The sequence below is a fragment of the Oryza sativa genome, chromosome 3 (assembly GCF_034140825.1).
Source record: "Oryza sativa Japonica Group chromosome 3, ASM3414082v1".
In the NCBI taxonomy this organism is placed as follows: Eukaryota; Viridiplantae; Streptophyta; class Magnoliopsida; order Poales; family Poaceae; genus Oryza; species Oryza sativa.
In genome coordinates, this window is record NC_089037.1 from 5,845,341 (window position 1) to 5,868,287 (window position 22,947).

A 22,947-nucleotide genomic window follows, 5' to 3' on the forward strand; every position below is an offset into this window, starting at 1 on the left:
TATAATAATCTTGTACTAGATATGACATATCATAGTACAACAAATTTGAATATATCACTGTTCAGATTCGTTATACTAGGATGTGTCTTATCCAGTACGATGTTGCTTTATTTTAAGACGGAGGGAGTACATATCCTTGTCGGCGAACCAATGCATTTCCATAGCCCATACTACTCTCATCCACGGTACCTCAAGATGATGCAATCAGCCGTCGAGTAAAATCAACGGCAGGTCGTTAAGCCTTACGTTATTTTTGCCCGACGTTTTTGTCAAGGGAGAAGGGGAAATGATATGATGCAACGTCCGTTTTATATTTTGTGGATGCAAAGTTCAATTTCAAGTTGGATGAAGTGTTGTTGTAACAAACACTTACATGGCACATCACTCCAGCTTTACCAGCATCATTTTTTTTCTAGATTATATCAAGTGCGCCACTAATAAAAAGGTCTTGTTAAAATTTGATTAGAGGAGATGATCAATTCCTTCTAGATACGCAGATGGCTCCATCCGAGCCGTCCAGGCGAGCGAACGGTCCAGATTTTACCACAGGTTGGGGGGTTCACACACGAGAAATCGAAGGAGAACCAGGTGGTCTTCTTCCTCTCGACGACCTCTTCTTCCCTTTCCTCTCCTCCGCCGCCGCTCCCCCGACTCCGGCGAGCCCCCTTCCCCCCACCCATCGGCGCGGAGGACGTTGCCGGGATGAGCGTCTCCCCTTCAACCGGACGCGATCTCCCGGGGCGCTCCCGTATGCCCTTGCGCTGCTAGAGATCCGGGCTCTTCTCGGTAAGCCGCTACTCCCTAATCCTCGAGTGGAACTGCCTGATTCGCGTCCGATTCCTTCCCGCGGGCTTACGCTGGTCGGGAATTTCATGTTGCTAGTCTGCGTGAGGCGCTTGCTCGTTGTTGGTGAGGTTGAAGAGTTGGTGTCTTTCTTGGATATGGAACTAGGAGTCTACAGTCTAGGACACATCGCCGATTTGAGTTTCTATGGATATATTGATGTTCATATTTCTGCTGTGGAAATAATTTACAACATCCTCGACCATCGCTAACTTACAATTTCCATACGGTTTGTAATTTGGATGTTGCGGGTGATCTTGTTGTCACTTGTCACTGGGTGCGGCTCAAGAGAGCGGCTGCGCTGTTGTTGTGCACTGGTTAGGGAGGGACACATGACCGGACATTGATTAGTTCAGGACAACTCAATGTTTCAGACTTGAAGCAGAGGCAGCAGATGTGGTTCTGGTGGCCACCAATAGAGCAGATAGTATTGTCAGTATATGCTGTAATCCCATGGAACTTTTGTGATCAAATAGGTTGGGATCTTGATCAGGGCCATTTCCTAATGCACCTGCAGGCCTGTTAAGAGCTTATGATTTTTAATCATGTCCGCTGAAATTCTCCGAAGTTGTGGTGTGGTATCTAAAGTTCTAGACACTGTTTAAGCTGTGTATTTAGCTGGGGGATTGGGTTAGGCTCATTAATCTGGGTGAAACCCATTCGTCTAGAAGCTGTCTGTAAACTGTAACCAAATTTGTTTGAGGAGGCATGCATTTATCGATCTCAGACTCCACCAATTAGGCTCTGGATACTAAAATGATGATGAACAAGTAATAGGAGAAGGCAAACGGTTTTGTCTCCAAGTTGACTGTCAGTTGGGTATCGTTTCATAGCTTAAAATTTTGAGCCTGCATGAACTTTTGCATTGTCTATTTGATTCTTCAATTTATTGTGCACTTGTGCAGTAAAGCCCATGTGATCTGTACTTGATGGTTTCTAACAACATATCCATGACATCTTCTTCATTTCCTTACATGCTAGTACATTTGTATTTGCTTAGATATTGTTACATTTTTTTCAGATCATTCTGTGTTTCCCCATTTTCGCAATCACTACTGCACTATGAAACTGTATTACTGGACTACCCACAAAACTATACAATATGAAATAATTCTATGATTTGGTGACTGGAAATGCGTCTTCTACCGAACATGTTTAGAATTTTTTTGGGGCTTTTATATCTGTTAAGTTAGATGATGCTACTTTATCTACTGCTATTTCTTTTGCTTTATGAGAGCATTTTGCACTTGGATTTCTTTTTATCAACATAAATAGGAGTAGTGGCTAGACTTAGTGGAGCAACATATATGTTATGATTTGTCTTCTGTAAAGCAGGATCTCAGGAGTACAAGATATAGTGTACCAGCTCTCTCTCATTCAACATGTGGAGTTTTGCGTCAAACGCCATAGCTGGAAGCATAAGGAAAAAAGCACAGCCCTCAAAATGCAGTCAATCCAATCCTGATTGCTCTGATGATGATGTTTCTTCATGTGCAAGTAGAGAGGAAGGCCTTGAATGTCCAATATGTTGGGAATCCTTCAACCTTGTTGAGAATGTTCCCTATGTCTTGTGGTGCGGTCATACAATGTGCAAGAATTGCATCTTGGGTCTTCAATGGGCTGTCGTCAAGTTCCCAACCCTTCCTATACAACTGCCTCTCTTCATCTCATGTCCATGGTGTAACCTGTTATCTTTCCGGCTAGTTTACAAGGGAAACCTCAAGTTCCCACGCAAGAACTATTTTCTGCTATGGATGGTTGAGAGCATGAATGGCGAGAGAGCAAAGTTCCATTCCCCTAGTCATGAAGAGCGCCATTCTTTATGCCCTTCTGGTGGTGGCCCAAGTTCCAGTCAACACCATCGAAGACCTGCTCCACGAACAGAAAGCGCCAGTGGCAGAGAAAGGAGTGTTGCTGGCAACGTTTTCAATACTTACAGCATCAGTGCATCTCTCCAAAAGATAATGTTGTCTTTTGTTCAGATGACAGCCAAGTTTCCACTCGTGATAATTTTCCTTCTGATAGTTCTATATGCTGTCCCTGCAAGCGTAGCAGTTCTAGTATTGTATGTCCTTGTTACAGTTTTGTTTGCACTGCCGTCCTTTTTGATCCTCTACTTTGCTTATCCCAGTTTGGATTGGCTCGTTAGAGAGATCTTCAATTGAGTTATATTGTACTCCATGTCATTACAGTTTATAACTCAGCAGCAGAAAATTTAGCATTTGCAATCTCATGTGCTCTGGGGGAGGATGTCAAGTGTGATTTCTTATCCATTCGATTGAGGCCTTCAGGGACAGTAGTTGTAAGATGGAACTCTAATTATTGCATTGATATACATGAATCACTCAGGTTTTACTGTAATTCTGTCTTTCCGACCCTACCTTTTTACGATGTATATATGTTATGCTACTCTTGCGAAAATCAAAAGTAAGCACTACTGTGACATCTCAATGTCTGATTTTTTGCTCTAGTGTTTTTATTATCTTTCTGGTGCATATGGTTTATATACTTTATAGACCATCATGACGTTGTATATTATTATCAGCTGCCAATGTTGTACTGGAGTAGTAAATACTCCCTCTAGCCCATAACATGTTCATTTTTAGCTTTTCCCATTTTTCCCAAAATAAGTTTGTGAAAGTAAGGTATGTACTCTCTCCATCCCAAAAAAAGACAAACCCTGGGTTTCTGTGTTCAACTTTGACTGTCCGTCTTATATGAATTTTTTTTTATAATTCGTATTTTCATTGTTGTTCGATGATAAAATATGATTAATATTTTATGCGTGACTTGTTTTTTTTTTATTTTTTTTCATAATTTTTTCAAATAAGACGGACGGTCAAACGTTGAACACGGAAATTAGGGTTTATCTTTTTTTTTGGGACGGAGGGAGTATTGAGAGTAGATAAAGAGGATTTAATAAAGTGGTATTATAATATTGTAGGTGTTCTATTTGTATGTATGGGATGCATGAAAAATAAACTTAATAAACTTATTTTGGGACGGAGAGCTAATAACAAGTCAAACGTAAGGTTTTATACTACATTAGGTAACGTTGTTTTGAGTTGTTCCATGGTCTGGATTAAGTCTAAAATGAATTATATGAGAGTTAAAAATGTGCTTTGGATTCAAACACGATCTTCAACGCAAATTTCAAGTCAGACACCGCGCGCGCTCGATGTTCAGATAGACGATCAGATCCCAAACGCGCACCATTCGAACTCGTCCGATTTCTTGCGCGCGGTGAAGGCGCGCGCGCGGCGATCCGTGGCCTCCAGCGACCCGTCCCTGTCGTACCGGAGCCGGAACGTGGTCGCGTACAGCAGGCACCGCTCGTGGAGCTCCTCCTCGCTCACGCCCCTCCGCGACCTCCACTCCACCACGCAGAACTCGCCGCCGCCCATGCGCGCCAGCGCCACGCTCAAGAACCTCGACCTGGCGCGCCACGCCGGGTGGCTCCTCACGGCGAGCTTCCACGCCGGCGGTGGCTGCTCGCCGCCGCCGCCGCCGCGGGGATCCACCACGTCGCAGGAGCAGACGCGCCCGCGGCGGCCCGAGTGGCCGCTCCAGAGCCCCACCCACGCGTCCAGCTCGCCGTCGTAGTAGGCCTGCCCGTCGAACGGCAGCATCCACTCGCCGTGGCGCGTCCACCCGCGCGTCCCGGCGTCGAACGAGTAGGTGCCATCGCCGTGGGCGGAGAAGAAGACGGTGCGGCCGTCCGGGTGCGCCGCGTGGCATCGGGCCCGCTCGACGTCGAACGGCGGCGGCGGCGCGCGGTCGTCGACGCTGCTGCTCCAGGCCCAGCTGCCCTCGCCGTCGGCCGCGAGCTCCTCCAAGTACTTCCGCGACTCTCCCCTAGCGTCCATCTTGATCTTGCTCCTGCCCATGGCGTACACCTTGTCGCCGGCGGGGAAGATCATGGGCTGGTTACACAGCTCGGCCGGGACGCCGGGGCAGACGGCGAGGCCACCGGTCACCGTGTCGAACATGAGCACGGGAGCGCGCGCGTTCGTGTCCTCGCTGTAGTGAGTGGCAAAGATTCTGCTTCCCACCGCCACGAAGATCCCGAAACGGCCGTAGTCGGCGGTCTCCAGCCGGAACACCGGCGGCTCGGGGAGGCGCACGGCCTCGTCGTCCAGGTCGGCGTCGGGGTCGCCGTCGAACCCGTCGACGTCCACCTTGTAGACGCTGTACCCCTTGGACCAGTCGTCCAGCACGACGTAGAGATGCCGCCGTCGCCGGCGGCGGCGGTGGCGCGAGTGTGGCCGCCTGGACTCGAGCTCGCCGCCGTCGTCATCGGATCTGTGCCGCTTCGACATTGAACCGGCGGCCGGCGTTCGCGCACTCCACTGCTGTGTCCGTGCCTAACGCTGATAAATTCCGGCCAAATTTATCGTGGTGAGGACGTCGCTCCGAAAGAACAGGAGTAGATAGATCGGCATGTCTCCTGAATTGAATCGGATTCGAATTTCGAAGTAGAACTAGAGAGGTGTGATCAAAGGTTTGTTTCCGAATTGGACTCGCGCATCAACCAGCCGCCGACTACCGAATGCTTTCATGTGTTTTCTGTTGTGAGTTGTCTAACACTGAAAAAAAAACTTTTGATATGTTTCAAATCCAAACATTCAATTTGAAATTTAAACTTAATCCAACCACAACCTATTATTTTCTTCTCACCAAAGATGCATACGCACCACCGCACACGTACACGGCATTCATATACCGGCGAATGTGTTCACTAGCACACGTTTAAAAAAACGAAAATTTTTGGAATACAGCACTACGTACAGCCTACGTGTGGTTCTCTTCAGACGATAATGCAGCCGTCTGGGTTCACCACCCAACTGGAAGCCAGCTCTGGCCTTCAATTCTCCGGCCTAAACCGAGCAGATCTCACCATTTCAGTTAGGTCGAAATGGAAATTCACTGCGGGCTCCGTACAGCCCACCAGAACTGGGCCGGATCTGGACAGCGGCCTCCATGCGGTCCGTATAAGTTGGACTGCCTCACGCCGTCGGCCGCTGCAGAAGAATACTAAGGCTGTGTTCGGATAGCGGGATGGGAACCCAATCTCCCCGCACGGAAAACGGAACGGTCCATTAGCGCGTGATTAATTAAGAATCGGCTAATTTCTTTTTAAAAAATGGATTAATTTGAATTTTTTAAGCAACTTTTGTATAGAAACTTTTTACAAAAAATACACCGTTTAGCAGTTTGAAAAGCGTGCGCGCGGAAAACGAGGGAGAGGGGTTGGGAACTTGGAGTTCCAAACACAGCCTAAGTGAGAATATGGAGAACTTAGAAAACCCTAATTCATTTTTATAATTTTACAACTACAAATTCTTAAAATTTACGTGAAAAAAATATGTACAAGAGTTTATAGCAACTGAAGATTTTAGGAGAAACCACGGCAGACAGAAGCTCCACAACCAGGTATTAAGCATATCTCGCCAGCTTCAGCGTCTCATGGAGGAAAGAAAGCACTAAAACTTCGATCCCGATCTCTAGAAATCCAACGATCTTATATCAATCCCCTACCCCATCTACTACGGGGTTTGGTCGCATTGTTTGCACCGATGATTGCCATGAATCACAAGCATCAATCAATAACCCATCACCCAACAACCACACTGGAGCAACGTCACAGCTACTCTCTCCGTTCCAAAAAAAAAAACTTAACCTAGACAACGATTAGACACTACATAGTATAACGAATCTGAACATGAGTATATCCAGATTCATTGTACTATGTAGCGTCCCATCATTGTTTAGGTTGGGTTTTTTTTTTTTAAGGAAGGGAGTAGTCAGCTTCTCCTACTTCCCTTACCTGCATGCTTTCAATCATCGTGGCCTGCATTGTCCCAGAAAAAGCGAGAATTTGATGCACACTGCCGCGTGGCCGATCGATCGACCACTGATCGATCATTCGATCGATCGATGGGCCTGTTCGTTGTCAGAGAGGGGCCTGTTCATTGTCAGAGAGACCAGAAGGGTCTATCTGCTTGCAGCTTGCTGCCATGGCTGGATCATTGAATTGCCTAGCTGTTCATACTTCCATCCAGAACCTGAACCGGCATGCATGGTCCAACCAACCGTCCAGTCCTCCTATTGATATGTGCACGATCTGTCTCAACATCCTTTTTCTTTTCGTCGATCAGTACTGAAATTACTGATCGATGAAACAAATTACAGATTTATTTTACATTGTTACACTCCACATATTCAGAGTATTCTAGCTAACCAGTGTTCAGTACCACTCAGCAGTCCGCAAGTTACTGGACTGAACTTTCTGCTGCTTGGATTTGTGGCAGAGTGCGAATGAGTAGACTGATGATGATAGTATGATCTATCATTAGATCTTTCTCTGCACAGCAACAAAATCTGCATGCCAACGCAAAGCGACTCAGGGACCCAAGATCAAGCCTTTTGTTTCTGGATTAAGGCCTTTTCAGGTCTTCTTTTGTGCTGTCAGACATTTAGACGCGTAGTATTACTGAAGAGCAATGATTCATCACCAACTAATAATTAAAGAAAAAATAAATGAAGCGGAGGAACAAAAGGGGAGGAATTGCATCGGTCTCCAGGACCCCACGATCGAATGGTTGATCAACCGAACTAATTCTCGAGACCCGTTCTTCCCTTCTTTTTCTTTCTTGCTTGCTCTTTAAGTAAGTTTATGCTTTCTTTCTTTGATTCTTTGACGTGGTACTTTTGCCGGAGCCGGACTAATCATTTCGCGTCCTGGTGATTGAGTAATCGTAATCAAACTAGTATTAATATGCTAATTTAATCCAAGCCAACTAACCATGTGCGCACAATTTTGTTGTGATTAATTCACTGGCTGCTGCTTTCGGCACATCAACCTTTCCTCCTGTTTCTAAAAAAAAAAACTTTTCATCCTCACTGTTTTTTTCCCGTCGTCCCGTTATCTTTTTCAGTATTTTTCTCCTTGTTTGGTCCCAGATAGTATGTTTAATCCAATGTAGGAGTCTCTACTAGCTTGTAATTTTGCAATGTATGAGAAAAAAAATTGAGCAACTCTCAATACTGTAATTTTTACAAGACTTACGCAGTACTCCATTCACCTTGTTGCTGCTTGTTTCATTTGTTGCGACTAGCTAAATGCACATGCTTTGATACGTATAAAAGAAAATATAATATAATATAAATAAAACATATTTTTTATATACTGTATTACCTGTCTTTCTACTATAGGGAATATTCACCCTACTTCAATTTTATATACGAGTCATATGACTATCCATTTATATTTGATTGCTTTTAATATTAAGAATTTCACCAAGGCTATTTGCAAAATTTGTTAAAAAAAAGTGAGATGACAACATGACATATTCATTGTCACCGCCACTATGTTCATTCGAAGGAATATACTCCCTCCGTCCCTAAATATTTGACGCTGTTGACTTTTTTAAATATGTTTGACCGTTCGTCTTATTCAAAAAAACTTAACTAATTATTAAAATTTTCCCTATAATTTGATTCGCCGTTAAATATACTTTTATGTATACATATAATTTTACATATTTCACAAAAATTTTTAAATAAGACGAATGGTTAAATAGGCTGGGAGTATATCACTTGCTCTCACTGGTAGGAACGCGCCGTTGAACTGGCATTCCCTGGCATCTTTTTACACCTGCACGAAGTCAGTCACAAAGCTTTTTGAACCGTGCAAAAGAAAAAAAAAACGAAAGAAAAGAAACAAGAAAAAAAAGTACAGAAAACCTACACCACGGCATCCTGCCGTGGAGACGGGATCCCCTCCTCCTACCTCACTCCTCTCCCCAAAATCATTCGAATCCTCTCCTCCTACCTTACTCTCCTCTCCCAAATCACACGACACTGCAGCCCTCCCCATCGCCGTCGCCCACTGCTCACCGGAGCCAGCGGCCGCCGCCGTGAGGGAGGCCGCGACGGCGAGGAGCTCGGCGGCGAGCGAGAGGGAGAGCGGGAGCGGGGTGCGGTGGAGCCGGAACGGGGTGCGGTTGCGGCGACATCCTCCATGGCCGGCAGCAAGCAGATCTACTACAGCGTCGGTGATGAAGACCTCCATGGCCGGCAGCAGGGGTGCGCCGAGCACGTCGTCGTCCACAGCCGGCTGAGGAGGCTGGGGAGGCATGGTACTAGGCACCAGATCTGTCGCCTCCTCTTCCTCCGCCGCCGTGCCGCCTCGCTGCTCGACCTCCTCGGCCCCACGACTCCTTCTCCTCCTCCTCTCTCTTAGGGTATCACGCTGATACCCAGGTACCAAGGTCTGATACCTAGATACCAGCTCGATACCCAGGGTACCAGGTATCAGTCGATACCAGGGTACCAGGACCTCCCGACCCCGCGACTCCTCCTCCTCCTCCTCCTCTCCTCCTCCTCCTCCTCCTCCTCCTCCTCCTCTCTCTTGGGGTATCACGCTGATACCTAGGTACCAGCTCGATACCCAGGGTACCAGGTGCCAGCCGATACCAGTGTACCAGGTACCACCTCGGTACCTTACCCAAGGTACCAGGAGGATTTGGCGGTGAGGTAGCTGCTACTCTGGGTGCTCAGGGGTGACGACGCCGGCGAGGTATCGCGTGTGAGGTAGCTGCTACTCTGGGTGCTCAGGGGCGACGATGCCGGCGAGGTATCACCCGAGCGCGCGATACCGAGGAGAATTTTTGGGCGGTGAGGTAGCTGCTACTTCGGCGATGACGCCGGCGAGGTAAGGTAGCCACTGCTCCGGCGACGATACCGAGCAAACAATGGCTAGGTATCGAGACAAATCACGTGTTCTGTGGGGTGTTCCTTTATGCTGTCGTTGTTTTTTTAATTATCCCGTGAGTGTACTATTTCCACGGTATCCCATGGGGTAGCAACCCTCAAAAAAGTAGGGCAAAACTAACCATTCTACCGTGGTCTCCGAGAAAGCGGCAGAGAAGAGAAGCACAAACGGCGTCACGGGATGGCGCGCAACATATGACGGCGAAACACTGCAGCGGACGCTAACGGCCGCGCCGCTCCCGTCGGTTTCGTCTGCGCGTATTTCTCGATTTCTTTCTCTAGTTGCGGCGCGCACGACTTCCCTTTCTTTCCCTCCTCGAGAGAGGAGAGAAAAAGGGTGGCAGAGGCAGGGCAACCCGCGTACCAGCCAAGCCAACCCAGCCCAGCTGCGTCGTCACCATCTCCTCCTCCTCATCCTCCTCCGGCTCGTCCGCCGCCGCCGCCAATCCGTTGTTCCGAGAGGTACGATCTTGGCGGGAGGATTTTGGTGCAAGTTTGTTTTGCTTTGGTTGATTTTGGTTCGCGTTAGTTGTTTGGGATTTGGATGCTACGAGGGTTTTCGTCTGGATCCCGCGATGTGGTTTTTGGGCTATTGGGGATTGATTGTGTTCAGGGAAATCTGGCCGCGGCCGGGGATCAATTTGGTCGATGCGTTTTCTTTTTTCTTTCTTTTTTTTAAAGAAAAACGAGGACAGAATTTTGATGCGAAAAAGGTGTATTTCTCATGTCAAATTGTTGACTTGTACGGTTTATCGACCTGATCATTACCATTTTATTAAGTTATTCTTGTTATCCATCGATTGCACTGGCAATCTTCAGAACATTATTGGCATTCTAAATTTCGCTTCCAGTGAGTACCTTTGCTCAGATTAGTAGTGTGTTGAGTGTCAAGAGTAAACATATGCCGATGAAAAGATGCCATCTTTTAGTTTAATGTCTTCATCACTAGGTGTTCTTTTGTTTCCGTGGGGGGTTTTGATTGGCATATTGTGCTTTTACTCATCCAATCCTTGGTCTTTCTAGCTGGAACGAATAATGGTGTATGGTGTGATCTAGAACAGCTTGGCTAGTAAAAGGTTGCTTGTGTTAATGACCAGCTAGTTTGGTTTTTTTTTTCCCAGAGGAATGGGATCTCAAAAGGTGTCTCTGCCCAATTAATCTTTTAAAACTTTTCTGTTTGACAAATACTCCAGTTGAATGGTCAATTGGTCAAACTACTTTTTTGTTCCAGAGTAGTTCATGATTCATCCAGAAATTGTTCATGTCTCCTTGACCTCTTTCCTGTCAAATTTTAGGCGAATTCTTTATATTGAAAACTGCTAAACACTCTCCGATAAGTGCTGCCTGAGAAGCATAAAGTTGGAGGATATTTGCTTTCAGGAGGTATGATGCAGATGTATTTTGTGTGTTTTTTCTCAGTTTGTGTTTCTGATTCTACCTTTGCAGCTTGCTTTCAAGCACTTCAACTTTGTGGACAGTAGTAATTACGCAACTAAGAAAAACTAATTTTGATTTGAACTGCTGAGATGTGATGTGAATTTTTTCTGTATTTACTATTCAATTACTCAATGAACCAATACCAACCTATTGATTTGGAGTGGAGTTGTCCTATAGTTTTTTTTTATGGAAATTCTATTATAGCGTACTTGTTATTCCAAGATCACAGCTGTTGCCATGGAGAGAAATACCATAGAAATGGAATCTGTGTGGCTACGTCCAATTTTTTTCTTCACCAATATATAGTTGAGGCATCCTGTACAATCACATTTAACTTACCAATGAACTGTCCTACATCCCCCTGTAGCTTTTTGTTCTTTATAGAATACACAATGAAACTCCCTAAACATGATTCAATCACACACTAATGAAAAATACATTGTTCTTTGAAACACTTCTTTCACAATTTGTTCATTGCTTTTGATGATGGGGATTGATACTACAAAAATACACTGCCACTTCTATAAAAAAATGAACCCACTGAAAAGTTTTTCATTTAGTTCATACTTTTGTGTACTAAGCCACATCAATGAAGTGAGGTGATAGGAACTTGCAAGAAACTGGGATACTAGAGTGGCATACTAGCCAGCGTACAAAGCCATGGAAACCATCTAACACTTAGCTATGTCAGTAAATGTACTGGATCTTTGCTACAGATAAATTGTTTTGCCCCCTAAATCAGCGCCACCATCTCATTTTGCCTATGGTTTTTGATACAAATCTGTTTTGCGATGTGCGACTGTGATGATAAGAACATGTTTCTGCATGCCAATTTTTTGGTTGACTATAAGCTATTAGCATCAACTTGCATGCATGCTGCTCAGATGAACTTGGAACTAGTACAATTTTTGTTGCCAATTATTTTCTTAGAATTTTCAGGTTCTATTTGATTTATGTTGAATCATGAGAGGCTGTACAAGTTGTCTAATTAACATATAATCTTCCCTGCAGCAATTCAAAGGAAGATAGCCAGCATTGAATAGAATTGTCTCGGTTTCTCAAAGTCCTCAATGTCCAAAGTATTGGAAAGAAGAAATTCATTTGGTGGTAGCACTCCTACGAGTTCAGCTTCAGGTTCAAGAAAGGATGAGAAAACGACACCCCATTACCTAAGAGCTTCTACAGGTTCTTGCCATAATTTATGCAAATATGGACACAAAAATCCTTTTGAGGAAGAGAAGAAGCTTTCAACTTCAGGAGGCAGAAGAAAGAAACTTCCTAGTCATTTAAATAATTTGACGTTGCACAGATCAGCTATCTTGGATAGATCAAAGGATGTCAGGCAGAGAAATCTTTCTCTAGCCAAGTCGAGTATATCTCTGGGTGAATCTGACCGCATTGCTCCCAAGAAAACACAAGCAAATTTGAAAGGATCCTCTGATCATTTGATTACACGCACTTCTTCATCAGCTGATCATAAAAACGTGAACCTTGATGGAAGAAAGAAGCATCTAACAGTTGCACAGAAGACTTCAGCTGATTCAGGATCTTCCAATGGAGTTCCTAAATTTGACAAAAAATCAGCAATGCCAGTTAAGGGAACCATAGTGCCTGCCAAGTTGAAGCTGGCAGAGATGCCACAACTGGAGGAATCTAGAACTATGGAAAAGGTCACAACGGTCAAGCAATCATCAATTAAGAGACCGACTTCATTGCCTACTAAGCTTAACTTGATTAAGCAAGTGCCCGTGCCATCTCAGGTTTCTAGTCATCTACTTTCTTCAAAAGCTAAACGTACTGTAAAGGGAGAGCTTACATCTTCACCAGCAACTGTTACTGGTGTGCGTCGAAGTAACAGTGATAAAACTGGAAGAAGTTCGATGAATTCAAGCAAGCCAAGTATCAATGGGAAGGAAGGCTTGCATATGGCCAGATCATCATTCTCTGTAGAATCGAAGATGGATGTTTCTGTTGTAATACAAGAACATGATGTGCAAGATTCATTCATAAGAGGTCTTCATGTGGAGTCGACACTGGCAGGAGTGTCTTCAGATACCACAGAATGTGTTGATGAATCTAGATCAGCACCAGAAGAAATAATTAGGCCTGTGTCAGGGGATGATGGGATGGAAAGCAATCGGAAGAATGAAGCATCAGGAGGGAATGAAGAACCCCTGCAGAGCTCCATTGTAACAGGCTTGCTGCAATCATCGGATGATCAGCAACTCAAGAATGCACTGAGCAATTTAGAGGCAGAAGAAAACCAAACAGACGATGCTTCTCCTTGCCAATCATCTAAAAACTCGATAGCTGTGGAAAATGCAGTTCTGGGCGACTCTCTATCAACCGAAAATAGTTCAGAAATTGAAGCTGATGGAGTGAAAGCCAACGCTAGCATGGAGTCTCAAGACGCTGAAGGTAATGAAGAAGAGGAAGCCCATGAAGGCCTTCAAGAATCTATAGAACAGTTGGCACTCGGTGAAAAACATGCTAAGGAGCCTGGATCTTTTCTTGGTTCCACCTCAGGAAATACAGTGGAAGATGTCAAGGCTGATGAAATATTTGAGGGTTGGACTAATAACAGTCCTTCACACTGCCAACCAATTTCAGAAACTTCATCAGATGGTGAACTTCTGGGGGAGCCAAAGTCTGTGCAAATTCAACCAAGTGATTCTACTCTACAAACAGATGGGTTAGTGATTTCTAGTACTGGCAACACCTTTGAACAGGATGAACTGAAACCAGGGTTTTTCCTTCAACAGTCACCTGAAGAACTATCAGAGGATGAATTTTACGAAGAGTATGATTTTGAGTTAAGTGAATTAGATGAATCTGGTACAGAAGATGAAGGACCAACGATCAATAAAAACAGCTATGATCATTTAAAGGCTGATGGACAACGACCAAAAAGAATCTCAGCGCTTGAACAGGATGATGATAGTGCCACACCTTACAAATTGAAATTTAAGAGAGGTAAAATTGTTGAACTCCAACCAGACAGTAATGGCCCAAGAAAACTCAAATTTAGAAGAAGAAGTGCAAGTGAATTTTCAAGCAGTGAAGGCCTGTCAGCTAGAAGAATATATAAGATGAATAGCACAATAGATGCTGGACCTTCTAACCTAGATGTGGAATCTCCTGGTGTGAAACTGCGACACCAAGATACACAAGAGAAGAAAGATGCACAGGGGCTGTTTAATAATGTTATAGAAGAAACTGCAAGTAAACTTGTCGAGTCCCGGAAAAGCAAGGTAAAGGCTTTAGTTGGTGCTTTTGAAACAGTGATCTTGCTCCAGGACGGCAAACCCGCGTCTACACCACATGCTGGCAATTCACCACATTTATTTCATGATGACGAGGGAAATGCATCTGAGCAAGCTGCATAGATCATGTGTGCCTTTTTAACATTGCCAACTTGGCGGTCATGTTTTCAGCTTTCTTCTTCTTCTTTTTTATTTTTTTTTCTGATCTGGATTAATGCAGAGGATGTTGTGTAGCTTGTACATTAAATTTCTTTAACAAGTAATATTTTCTCAACAGGTTTAGAGTATAATAAGTAGTCAATGTACTTGTAAATAGTGATGTCAGGTTTATTTCATTGTAAATCAAATGAGAAGTTATAAAACCAAGTGTGCTTTACTTGTAATTGGATTTGCAAATGCTATAAGAGAGGTGATGGCTTGGAGCTTGTTTACAAGCATTTCTGTAGTCACTTTCTGGTTGACTTCTCTCTCTCTCTCTCACAACCAAGGGCAGGAGCCACTTTACTCTTTATTTTTCTCTTGCATTTTTCCCATAAGGAATGTACCATGAGCTACCAATCTAATCTAACCGTTGATTTAGCAGGAGTATGATCGGACTAACAGGTGTCCTCTCTTCGTCGAGCCCGCCGCGTCGTCGCATCCAGCCTGTCGCCGTCGACGCCAATCGAGGCCGCCGCCGCCGTCGTGCATCCCGCCGGCCGCCGACGTCGCCCATCCAGCCCACCGTCGACGTCGCCAATCGACGTCGCCGCCGCCGTCGTGCATCCCACCGGCCGCCGCCGTCGCCCATCCAGCCCGCTGTCGCCGTGCATCCCGCCGGCCGCCGCCGTCGCCCATCCAGCCCGCTGTCGTCGTCGCCAATCGAGGCCGCTGCCGCCGTCGTGCAACTAGCCGGCCGCCGCAGTCGCGCATCCAGCCGCCCGCCGCCATCGCACGTCCAGCCGCCCCCGTCGCCGCGCGTCCAGCCGCCACCGCCGCCGCGCGTCCGTCCGCCCGCCGCCGTCCAGCCCCTATCCAGCCGCCGCGCGTCCGTCCTCCTGCCGCCGTCCCCCTCGCATCCCGTCGTCGCCGCCGTCGCATCCCACCGTCGCATCGTGGCCGCATCGATCAATCTCACATGCTCGTCGTCGTCGTCGTCTCGGCTTGGGTCGCCCGCCGTCGCGCCGTGGCCGCCATCGCATCGAGGCCGCCGCCTTCTCACTGCCGCATCTGCCGTCGCATCCCGCCGTCCGTCGCATCTCGCCGTCGCGCCCCGCCGTCGCGCCGCGCCCGCCGTCGCATATCGCCGTCGCGCCGCCTCCACCGCGCAGCGACGAGCTTGAAGGAGCGGCGCTCGCGGTTAGGTCGATCGAGAGAAGTGACGCGAAATTACGATGATACCCTCCCACCTCAAAAACTGATCGGTACCTCCTCTCACAGGAAACGCGGTACCACGTGGTACCGAGGTTTTCCAGCCGTTAGATCACGCGAAATCAACGGCTAGGATATGATACTGCCTTCCCTCAAGGACTGTAAAAAAACTCTTTTTTATCAATAGAGAAGGAGTAAATTCACAGTGCGGATATATATACAGGGTCTATCACAAAACAATAGACCCGCAAAAAAACTGAAAGAGGGTTATTTTCCGAAGGGGATGATATCTGTGATCCGGAGGGGAGCCCCTTTATTAAGGCAGCTTTTGCTAAAACTCGAGCAGTTTCTTGAAAACTTGCTTCATATATGAAACTTTGGGTAAAGTTTTTACTCATGAAAACTGTCGACAGTCAGCTAGCAGTTCCGTTATTCATTTCTAGAAGAGAACTACAACTGGCTCACCAAGTGTTTTTTTAAGAACTTTTACCAAGTATTTTTTTTTGTTATCCTGATGTGTATTTGTATGTAACAGACACATCACCGATAAGTTCCTGAATTTGTATTATTGTACTGAACATATACTCTTTTCTTATAGTGTCTACTTCATTTTGAAAGCACAACACATCGTTTTGAAAGCACTTGGTGATTATGCAAAAGCTGTACCTTTTTTAGTAGAGCATGCCAACTTTTTGCATGCTGGATAAAATTCTATACACTCATCAAACCAATACACATTATAAAGCACAATACATCGTTGTTTGGAGGGTACAATCTTGCAATCGCCTATCATTCCATTCAAATATTGCATCATATGGAAATATCTTAAAAGCAAGCGCATGCGCGGGGAGCCTTTTCCGATAACCGTCTTTTATTTGCCTTTTCTTTGATCTTTTTCTCATCGTTATATTTCCTTTCCTCTGCCATTGTCCTTGCTCCTCCAGCAATTTTGTTGATCCTTGTTATTTCCTGGCTGTATTCTTCTAGTGCCTTTGCTCTCTTTTGGTCCAACACTTTCTGCAAATTAGCAAGTTCAGTTTTCAGTATCGTCAATCTAAACATTTTTTTGACATGCTACATAAATCACGACATTTCAAAACATAAAGAGTTTATATCCAGGAAAAGATAAAGAGGGTATATTGAACAAGCAATGTAATATGCTATTAAATTACGAATAATAAACAAAAACCTCTTTTTGCTCTTTTTGGCGCTTAGCCTTCACCTTCTTCTCATTCTCCCATTCAGCTATGGTATCCATCATGTTCTTATACCTAAAATTTTGACAGCGAGTTAATTCTGCTTTCATCAAACAGTCATGCATATAGTTCAAAACAATTGTACTTACTCTTCCGTAATGCTAGCGAGCTTCGCCTTCTCCCATTCATTAGTTTTGGTGTCTGCTGGGCCAACAGCAGTTAATCCAACAGTACCATCTCCATTCCGTCTAGAATGATACGATGTTGCTGGCCTTGTGGTGGATGGGGTCTTCTGAATCACCTGCTCTTGCTCAAACTTCTTGCTCCCTTTCTTGTCTTGCAATTTGCTAGAGGAACCCGAACCTTTCTTCGCGCTCAGAGAAGAATCAACCATCTTGGGTGGCACCTTCTGATCTGAAGCTATGTCCTCTTGCTTTCTTTGTGCTGGTTTAAGTGGCCTCCTTACAGATACATTGGCTGAAATGCATTTCAGCACCGTTATAAGAAGTTTGCAGGTTTTGCTACAGTAAAATTGAATAAAGATGGAGTTACATATTTACAGAATACCTGGTCCATCGTCATTGTCTTCAGCAGGCTCTTTGCCACTAAACCATCTTGAGATCTTGCTGCCTCCTGTGGGTTTTTTCATGCTTTCACCTCTCTTTACTGGAGACTGGACAGGAGGAGTAGTAGATTGCCCCTGAATGGGGACAGGCTTCTTCTGAGCTGCTAGCTTCTCTTCTTGCGAAGCAATTGCATATGCTGCTGCAGCAATTGTGGCCGCAAATGCAGCATCATATCCATCGCTGCTATTCATCGGTGCTGCCAAGTTTCACTGCCAGTTATTAAGTTTTCCGTTTCCTTCTTCTTATATTTTGCTTTGTGTGTTCTATCCTGATTTATTTCTTTCTTTCAACAGAATAAATGGCTCAACTAGAAAAGTACATCTTTGACAAACTAAACCGGATATATATATCTTTGACAATTATCTATTTTCAACATCTGCTTTTTAATTCAAACATCTGAACATCTGATAGCAGAAATTACTTTTTTACAATGCAGAATGCTGATTAACCGATTTGTTCATAGTGCTATAGGACAGAAATTTAATGGCAAACTGCTGGTAGCGATCAACAGTAAATAAAAGATTATGTCATCGTTAAAACTGAAAGATGAAATCTTGATCACCTACCTCTTTGAAGAGATGTGTCTTCTTCTTGCAGTATTGTTGGAGCCTGTCTGCCACCTTTGTTTCCCTTTCCTAATCCAGGAAATCGAACCCTGCGCAAGAGCGATGTTCTGAAATTTTAATTTGATGCTGATGCTACTACCCTGCACTAATCACTGGGCGCCAATGTGAAATCCAGCTATATATTGAGGAACTTAAATAAAACATGGCTGCTCTTGAGAAGAACTGAACAAGTAAATAAGGGAGGAAAGATGACAACACATTTTCTTGCAGAAATTTGAAGTTCTCGACAAAACACAAGGGGCAAAAGGGCACAAAAACTACAGTTATGAGCTAGTAGCTCGTATGAGCTACAGTCTTGAGATGACACGAAACTAATTAAGCCATTGAAAAGTTTACCCTTTTGCCGACGAAACAAAGTAAAATCCAAAGCTTTCACCAAATTCACCTCAAGATGTTTCATGCGGTTGCATACCTTAGCTTCTTCAAGTCGCCGTCCATGGCGCCCAACGTATTTGTAGAGAACGAATAGCTCCAAGGAAGAACAATCTTCAGAACTAAGCGAAGTCCTGCGTTTTAAATATTGCTTTGCTTGTATTCATAGGTGGTGAAGAGAGGCAGAGAACAAGGAAGCCATTTTTTGTATTGTAGAAAGGCAAGAGGAATGGATATGGGATTGCTTTAACCCATGGAAATCTTCAAGAATCAAACCCCCCTTTTGGTTGTTCTGTTCTTTGGGCTTAGCATGTGCTATTCTTTCTCCCTGTGCTTTTCTCTTGCTCTTCTTGCCCTTGGCTTAAGTCTGAAGATAGCTAGCTATTTGCCTAATAAATTTTGAAAAAAAAACATTCAGGGAATATTTTCCTTAGTGCAATTCAGCATCATTTTTGTCTAACATTCTCTTAATATGAAATATTCTTGTTCTCTGCACGTAGCTAGTAATCAGTTACAGATGTCAATTCAGTGTTCAAACCTGTTTCTTGCAAAATTCAGTTTTCAGTGCCCTATTGGAGGAGCAAAGTAAACAGAATGTGCTTTTTCTCACAAGTGCAGAATCTGTTCTGTGATTCTAGTTGGATGCTAGATTTTTACTCTACTTTATTCTGAGTGCCTAGGTTGCTAGAAAGGAAAAAGGTTAAACTGCATCCTGTCCAAAGAAGGGATACTGATTTCCAATATTTTGTTCTTGCAAAGGAGCTATCAGGTTGAAAGATTAGACATGCCAGTCCACTAAGCATCAGTTCTCGTGTGTGCATTTTTGTTCATCTTTTCCGCACTAGTAAAAATCTAGTGACAAGACTGAACAGTAAACGACAATAAGAATCATAAATAAAAAATAACCCTAAATATTTTGGTACAAGTTGCACAAAACCACATGATTTTGGCATGGCACTTAACCCCAAATATTGTGGCTATAAAGTTTCAAAAACCACACTATTAAACATTTTGACTTTGATCAACCACATTTTAAAGTTGTATAATAATATCTCAAATGTATGAATTTTTTATCCATCATATAAATATCACGTGCATGTAAGTAAAGCTTTTTAAATTTTGAATATAGGAATATGTAAAATTGGTCAATGGTGTGCTTTTGTGAAACTTCAGGACCATAATACTTCCATGTGCTAAAATCACTATGGTTTTGTGTAACTTAGACCATATTGGTATGGTTTTATAAAATTTACTAAAAAAAGTTAAAAAGAACATTTTTCTAAAATAAATAAGAAAGCATTAGTGGGCCAAGAAAATAATCAAGAGCTTGATCTCACGGGCCGTCAGGACGAAGAATTAGGCCCATCTTAAATGAAAGGAAACTTCGGCCCATTTAACGAGCCCTCCATCTTCTAATCCCCTCATCCGCTGCTCTGCTCCCACCATTGCTGCTCTCTCTTCTCCTCTTCTCTTCTCCCTCTTCCTCTTCTCCACCCTCCTATCCGTTCTAGCGAGGGACCAAATTTCTCACCAGATTTCCTGCCGATTTTCCCCTCATGAGCCAGCCGAATCCCTCTTCCAGCGTGATTTCCAGAATCCCTTTGTCTTGTTGAGAGATTTTTGCAGGTTTCGTTTGCATTTGCGGGGCGGGCATATATGGCTGCAGTGTGGAGCGGCTGCAGCACGAGCTTCAGCCAAGAACTTCCCCCACACCCGCGTGGAAGAAGGGGCGGTGATGGGGCAAGAATCCATCCATGGAGCGGAGGAGCGGGCAGAGACGCCACCACCCGCCATGCGGAAGCTGCAAGGACCGTGGTTGTCTTCGCCAGAGGGCGCGTGCGCGTGTGCAGGGCGGCGGCTCCATGCGTTCTTGAACCCGACGTCGCCGGCAAGGAGGAGGTCGGTGTGGCGGTTTGGGGCATGGACGATGAGCCGCCGGTCGCTGATGGTCACCGGAGGCACGGGCTGCGGCGGCGCCCGGTGAGGCCGGCTGCTGTGGAGGAAGGCCCCGTCGCCGCAGCAAGAAGCGCGGCGTCGGCGTCGGCGTCAGCCGCGGGGAGCAAATCTGAGGTCGGGGGATCGAGGCTGCACTTCTTGGAGGAGAGGGATGAGGAGATGCTGTCCAGGAGGTTGATCAAGCTCAGCCAGTCCAACAAGGTCAGGAGTGCCACCGAGCTGTTCGATTCAATGCGTGCCTCAGGCTTGCAGCCGAGCGCGCATGCCTGTAACTCCCTTCTGGCTTGTTTTGTGCGAAGGGGTTCTTTCGCCGATGCGATGAAGGTATTCGAGTTCATGAAGGGGAAAGGAATGGCAACCGGGCATTCGTACACCTTGATACTCAAGGCTGTTGCCACTACTGAGGGCTACTTTGCAGCCCTGAAAATGTTTGATGAAATTGAAGAGAGCGATAAGAAGAATGTCGATGTGATCGTTTACAACACGGTGATATCTGTGTGCGGAAGAGCAAAAGACTGGAGGCAGGTGGAGAGACTTTGGAGAAGGCTAGGGGAGAATTCTTTGAGTGGAACCTTGATGACTTATGATTTGTTAGTTAGCACATTTGTCCAGTGTGGGCAGTCTGAGTTAGCAGTTGATGCTTATCAGGAAATGTTCAAAAGTGGTATTGATCCAAGTGAAGATATACTGAAGGCCATCATTGCATCATGTACAAAAGAAGGGAAATGGGAGTTTGCGCTTACCACATTCAGGAGAATGTTGAGTGCTGGAATGAAACCTAGTATCATTGTGTTCAATTCCATAATCAACTCACTTGGTAAGGCCGGTGAAGATGAACTTGCCTTTAGGATGTATCATCTGCTAACATCTTCAGGCCTTAAGCCTGATCAATATACATGGAGTGCTTTACTGTCAGCGTTATATAGGTCTGGTCGTTGTTGGGATGTCCTAGATCTTTTTCAAGGAATTAAGACCAAGCATTCAGCACTCTTAAATAACCATCTGTACAACATAGCTTTGATGTCTTGTGAAAGACTTGGTCAATGGGAACATGGCTTGCAATTGTTATGGATGATGGAAAGAGGTGGACTTCAAATATCGGCGGTTTCATACAATCATGTGATAGGTGCTTGTGAAGTTGCTAGGATGCCAAAAGTTGCTCTGAAAGTGTACCGGCGTATGACTCATCGAGGGTGTTCACCAGACACGTTCACACATTTATCTGTTATAAGAGCTTGCATATGGGGATCTCTTTGGAATGAAGTTGAGGATATATTGGAGGTACTACTTCCTTTCTTTGCTTTATACTTCTGTTCAGATGGCCAAAAAAAATGGGATTTCTCATTGCTTAGCATGCGTTAGTCTACCATGCTGGTACCTAAAGCATGATTAACAGAATTAGTGGCACTCTGACCCCGGGATTTCTCATTGCTTAGCATGCGTTAGTCTACCATGCTGGTACCTAAAGCATGATTAACAGAATTAGTGGCACTCTGACCCCTGCTTGGTTAGGGCAAAAATTCCTGTTCCTAGGTGTAAGCATGTTGTAGATTGCAGTACCATTATTCCACGCAGAGAAACAAAGAAAATGAAAACACTAAACAAGCTCTTATATTTTTGCTGCCAATATGAAAAAATATTTTGATTGGTTAAGGCAAGTGATTCCTATGATTCTGCCTTTGTCCTGAAAGCCCAGCGAACCGTAACTAATGTTTTCTACGTCTGTTTGACGTTTTCCGGTTTCCAATGTTTCTGTTACCATGATTCAGAATAACACGTATGCTAAAACATACAGTATACATATAGCTTCTTGTTTCCTCACCCATTCATCATGCTAACATTAAGGATAAAGCATGCCTAAATTTCTGCAGTTCCTATTTTTTGGTGTTTGTAAAATCGTACCTAGTTAGCCCACGGTAGCATTTAAATACATGATGTTCAACTTTCATGACATATTACTCTGTGCAATTTTGATACTTCCAAATGGACCGAATCGCATATTTCATTCGTTTCACCTTATATGAACTTTGAACCTTGCAGGAGGTCGCTCCAGACTCCTCGGTCTACAACACGGTAATTCACGGGCTTTGTCTGCGAGGCAAGATCAGATTAGCGAGGAAAGTATACACGAAAATGCGGAGCATTGGGTTGAAACCAGATGGCAAGACCAGGTCGTTCATGCTGCAGAATTTAGCCACTGACTACTAGCAGAATAATGTCCCTGAGAAAACACTAGTTTGTAGTTCAGTCAGTAGCTGTACAGATCCAAACGAAGCATCACACCACTATATGTAACCTGCTGTCACTATTCTGAATCAAGCAGTTCTCATTTTAGCTGTTGCCATGCTAAAGCAAACAAAGTGGAGGCTTATGCAGGGTTTCCCAAACCGCCAGGGCCGGGGTTACCGCGCCCCGGCGGTAAGCGTGGTTACTGCGGTAACTGTGAAAAACCATACCAAACCGTGCAAAATTTATCAAAAATTCAAATTATTTTCTAAATTTA

General features: G+C 44.7%; 4 protein-coding genes across 10 annotated transcripts; 3 read left to right on the forward strand and 1 right to left on the reverse strand.

Annotated features, from left to right (window-relative positions):
* The first annotated feature begins 567 nt into the window (after positions 1-567).
* Positions 568-3,204, forward strand: LOC4332028 (uncharacterized). The gene is made up of 2 exons (XM_015772334.3): positions 568-786; positions 2,179-3,204. Exon 2 carries the CDS (start codon positions 2,226-2,228, stop codon positions 3,006-3,008), a length of 783 nt encoding a protein of 260 aa, XP_015627820.1. The 5' UTR covers positions 568-786; positions 2,179-2,225; the 3' UTR covers positions 3,009-3,204.
* Positions 3,205-9,907: 6,703 nt separating this feature from the next.
* On the forward strand, positions 9,908-14,755 carry LOC4332030 (uncharacterized). 2 transcript variants are annotated; one of them, XM_015777863.3, is made up of 3 exons: positions 9,908-10,080; positions 10,914-11,001; positions 12,067-14,755. In XM_015777863.3, exon 3 carries the CDS (start codon positions 12,126-12,128, stop codon positions 14,439-14,441), a length of 2,316 nt encoding a protein of 771 aa, XP_015633349.1. In that variant the 5' UTR covers positions 9,908-10,080; positions 10,914-11,001; positions 12,067-12,125; the 3' UTR covers positions 14,442-14,755. The 2 variants fall into 2 exon arrangements, with proteins under 2 accessions (XP_015633349.1, XP_015633351.1); XM_015777865.3 differs by lacking the exon at positions 10,914-11,001.
* A 1,559-nt stretch (positions 14,756-16,314) lies between these two features.
* On the reverse strand, positions 16,315-19,938 carry LOC4332031 (uncharacterized). Of its 6 annotated transcripts, none has more exons than XM_015776354.3 (6): positions 18,529-19,938; positions 18,057-18,145; positions 17,432-17,686; positions 17,014-17,341; positions 16,891-16,939; positions 16,315-16,685 (listed from the first exon to the last, which is right to left on the reverse strand). In XM_015776354.3, exons 1-6 carry the CDS (start codon positions 18,552-18,554, stop codon positions 16,494-16,496), a joined length of 939 nt encoding a protein of 312 aa, XP_015631840.1. In that variant the 5' UTR covers positions 18,555-19,938; the 3' UTR covers positions 16,315-16,493. The 6 variants fall into 6 exon arrangements, with proteins under 6 accessions (XP_015631840.1, XP_015631838.1, XP_025880204.1 ...); XM_015776352.3 differs by having other exon boundaries at positions 16,858-16,939; XM_026024419.2 differs by having other exon boundaries at positions 16,858-16,939; positions 18,057-18,163; positions 18,529-18,851.
* Positions 19,933-22,778, forward strand: LOC4332032 (pentatricopeptide repeat-containing protein At3g29290). Its single transcript, XM_015776348.3, has 2 exons — positions 19,933-21,725; positions 22,485-22,778. The coding sequence occupies exons 1-2, from the start codon at positions 20,145-20,147 to the stop codon at positions 22,650-22,652; spliced, it is 1,749 nt and encodes a 582-aa protein (XP_015631834.1). The 5' UTR covers positions 19,933-20,144; the 3' UTR covers positions 22,653-22,778.
* Positions 22,779-22,947: the final 169 nt, after the last annotated feature.